This window comes from Lolium rigidum, chromosome 6 (genome assembly GCF_022539505.1).
Source record: "Lolium rigidum isolate FL_2022 chromosome 6, APGP_CSIRO_Lrig_0.1, whole genome shotgun sequence".
In the NCBI taxonomy this organism is placed as follows: Eukaryota; Viridiplantae; Streptophyta; class Magnoliopsida; order Poales; family Poaceae; genus Lolium; species Lolium rigidum.
The window spans coordinates 17,853,327-17,856,768 of NC_061513.1; the positions used below are offsets into that span (position 1 = coordinate 17,853,327).

The 3,442-nt window shown below is 42.2% G+C and overlaps 1 protein-coding gene across 1 annotated transcript; it reads left to right on the top strand.

Moving 5' to 3' along the window:
- The first annotated feature begins 1,407 nt into the window (after positions 1–1,407).
- LOC124662215 lies at positions 1,408–2,499 on the top strand. The gene is made up of 2 exons (XM_047200082.1): positions 1,408–1,675; positions 1,778–2,499. The coding sequence occupies exons 1-2, from the start codon at positions 1,408–1,410 to the stop codon at positions 2,497–2,499; spliced, it is 990 nt and encodes a 329-aa protein (XP_047056038.1).
- The last annotated feature ends 943 nt before the right edge of the window (positions 2,500–3,442 follow it).

Sequence of the window (3,442 nt, forward strand, 5' to 3'; positions counted from 1 at the left end):
TTGAGTATTTAATTTTTTTCTTCTTACTCAAATAAATAATTTACTTTTGAAAAATCTTGCTACCAGTGTTATAAATTTTATTTGAGAAATCACTTTTATTACATTTGTGTATGTCTGTTTTTTAAAATTCATGTACAGTCAAATTTATGATTATATTAAAACTTTCTAGTAAATATTTTAAAAAATAAGGATTCTTTTGTACTTATTAGGTTTTCTCATATATGAAAGTGCTGCTAGATCATAAGCCATACCGCTTTTACTAGGGTCATGATAGGTGAAATATGTAAGATGATGGAAATGAGGGGTAAAATTTGTTGGAGGACCAAAAAAAACATATAACACATAATTTATTTCTAACAAGATAGTTTTGTGGAAGAATAATTAGATGATGTTTAATGAAGTAAAAGAAAAAGGAGAAATTAATACATAGTATAGTTTGATCGGAGGATTTTTAAAGGAGGAACTCTTTAAGTTATAGGAGTTATTTTTACTACGGAGTGTGGATCAAAGACAAGGCGCCTTAGGATTATCTAAAAGTTAAATCTTACTAACTTTGATTAAATATTTAGGAAAAAATCTATATCTACAAAATTTAATGAACACATTAAGAAAATATACTTTACGGTGAATCTATTGATATTGATTTAGTATTGTAATTGTTTATATTTTTATGTATAAACTTAGTCAAACTTAGAAAATGTTTACTTTTGAGTAACCCTTAAACGCCTTACACTTTAGGATGAATGGGGTATGATATTTCTGCAAGATACTAAATAGTAGATTTTTAAGTCTTACATGTATCTTTTATATCTTTACATTTCTGGAAAATGTATAAGGAGCATAACAAATGCTATTTCTACAAATTGAGGTGTTTTAGTTTCTCCTAGAAGACTACAAAGGTGTTTGTGGTGAGTTCAACAATCTAGAAGCTCTGTAACTGCGGTTTATGCGTCTTACTACTACCCGTCTATAGTGTACTCTGTGTCACTAGAAAAATAGTTGTGGTATTTTAGCGTACAAACAAGTAGTAATTGCTCACTACCACTAATGCGCAACGATAGATTGGTGTAGAGTATAGCTTAGCCATGAAATGATCTTAGTCAAGTGACATACGTACCATCCCAGGCACGGCACGGATTCATCTGCAGGTCACTTTTGTCTAATTGAGAAAGAAGGAACCCCTATATAGTTGACCAAGAGTTGAAGGTCAGCTAGCTAGAGTTTGATTAGAGTGATCAAAAGCCATGCGTATGCATCTTTCCTCAACTCTGAATCCAAGTCCATCAGACCAATAGGCCAGCACATTCATCCAATTGCCCAGCATATAAATTGGCACCATCCGACCCATGTCCACCACCACCACTAACACACGGCGATCAATCTTAACTAGCTAACTAGCTAGCTAAGATGGCTGGGCAGAAGCTGGTGTTAGTGCTCACCATTTTGGTGGCCGTGTGCAGCTTGGCCGCCGCCCTAGACGCGAAGCCGAAGGGGCCTCCGACGCCGAAGCTGCCGTCCAAGTACCAGACGATCCATCCCGGGAAGTCCGGTAAGAGGAACCAGGTCGCCGCCTGTGACGATCCCAAAGACAAGAAGAAGCCATGCACGGCCAGCTGCCCCAAGAACTGCCCCGACGAGTGTATCGTCTACTGCGAAGCCTGCATGACATTCTGCTGTAAGCATACATACTGGCTTGACCCTTAATTTGCTCCTATATTTAATGCATGATCATTATATATAAATTGACATCAATGCATAAATTATCTTTTTTTACAAGTGTGTGATTTCTACCCCGGCATGTCCTGCGGCGACCCACGCTTCACTGGCGCTGACGGCAACAACTTCTACTTCCACGGCAAGAAGGACCAGGATTTCTGTATTGTCTCGGACGCCGATCTCCACATCAACGCCCACTTCATCGGCAAGCGTAACCCCGCCATGAGCCGCGACTTCACCTGGATCCAGGCCCTCGGCATCCGCTTCGCTGACCACAGCCTCTACATGGGCGCACAGAAGACCATCAAGTGGGACGACGATATTGACCGCCTTGAGCTGACCTTCGACGGAATGCCCGTGACCATCCCCGATGAGACTAATGGGCAGTGGCAATCCAAGGCTGTGCCTGCATTGACCGTCACCAGGACTTCCATGACCAATGGTGTCAGGGTTGAGCTCAAGGGAGTGTTCGACATCTTGGCCAAGGTGGTGCCCATTACCGAGAAGGACTCCCAAATCCACAACTACGGAGTAACAGAGGATGACAGCCTTGCACACTTCGATATCGGGTTCAAGTTCTATGATCTCACCGATGACGTCCACGGTGTGCTAGGCCAGACCTACCGCACTAACTACGTCAACATGCTCAGCGTGACTGCCAACATGCCGATCATGGGTGGTGCCCCCAACTATGTCTCCTCCAACATCTTTGCCACTGACTGCAAGGTCGCCAGGTTTGGCCGCAAGGCCGGGATTTCCATGATCACTACCAGGGCCAGTTAAACAACAACACGCTTCTGCGGCTAGGCCCTGATCCCCAGCCCAGAAACAATTAAGTTGGTTTGTAAGAATACGTATCGACGCCAAAATGACACACGACGCACATGTAATCTAAATACACATGATCGATAGCAGACATAATTTGTGTAATTGCTATTGCACATGAAATAATGAAGAAAGGTTAATGGAGAAGATGCATTACATTTGAAGCACTGACTATATCATTAACTTTACGTTTTTCTTGCAAACATTATGAAAATGGTGCTTGCCAGGAAGTCCAGCATTGTTATCACAGCCACAACTATATATATGGTCCATTCACTACGGGAACCAGTCAAGGTGCCGACGGCCAGATCCTGTGCCGACGGCAAAATATCGGGGCCGTCGGCACAGGACTCGTTCTGGCCAGGCCAGCAGGTCAGCCGTCGGCACAGGTAAACCGTCGGCACATGAAGGTCTGTGCCGACGGCAACCGTCGGCACAGTTTCGGCCGTCGGCATAGCCTCTCCGCCGTGACGGCGAGCTAACAGCGTCAGGCATGTGCCGACGGCCAAGCCGTCGGCATATATTTTAGCCCTGTGCCGATGGCTTTGCCATCGGCATAGCTATTTTCCATTTACCACATTAATCTTTAAAAAATCATAACTAAATCATTATAATTCAGAAAAATACAAATAATATATCAAAATTTTCAGAAAAATAATTTCTATCTTGGAAAAATATCAAACTTGGAATATTTAAAATATCTCAAAGAACCTTCTCAAAAATGAGCTATCATATCCGATGTTTTATGGCTTTCACACAGAACAACCAATGTTATGGATAGAATTGCGGCATAGTTTGTGATTATGTGCCCATATTGTGCACACATGTGCATCTTGGGATGTCTTACGATGTTGCAGAAGGAAGTTTTCCATTTCATCGCACGAAAAAACCATTTTCTATT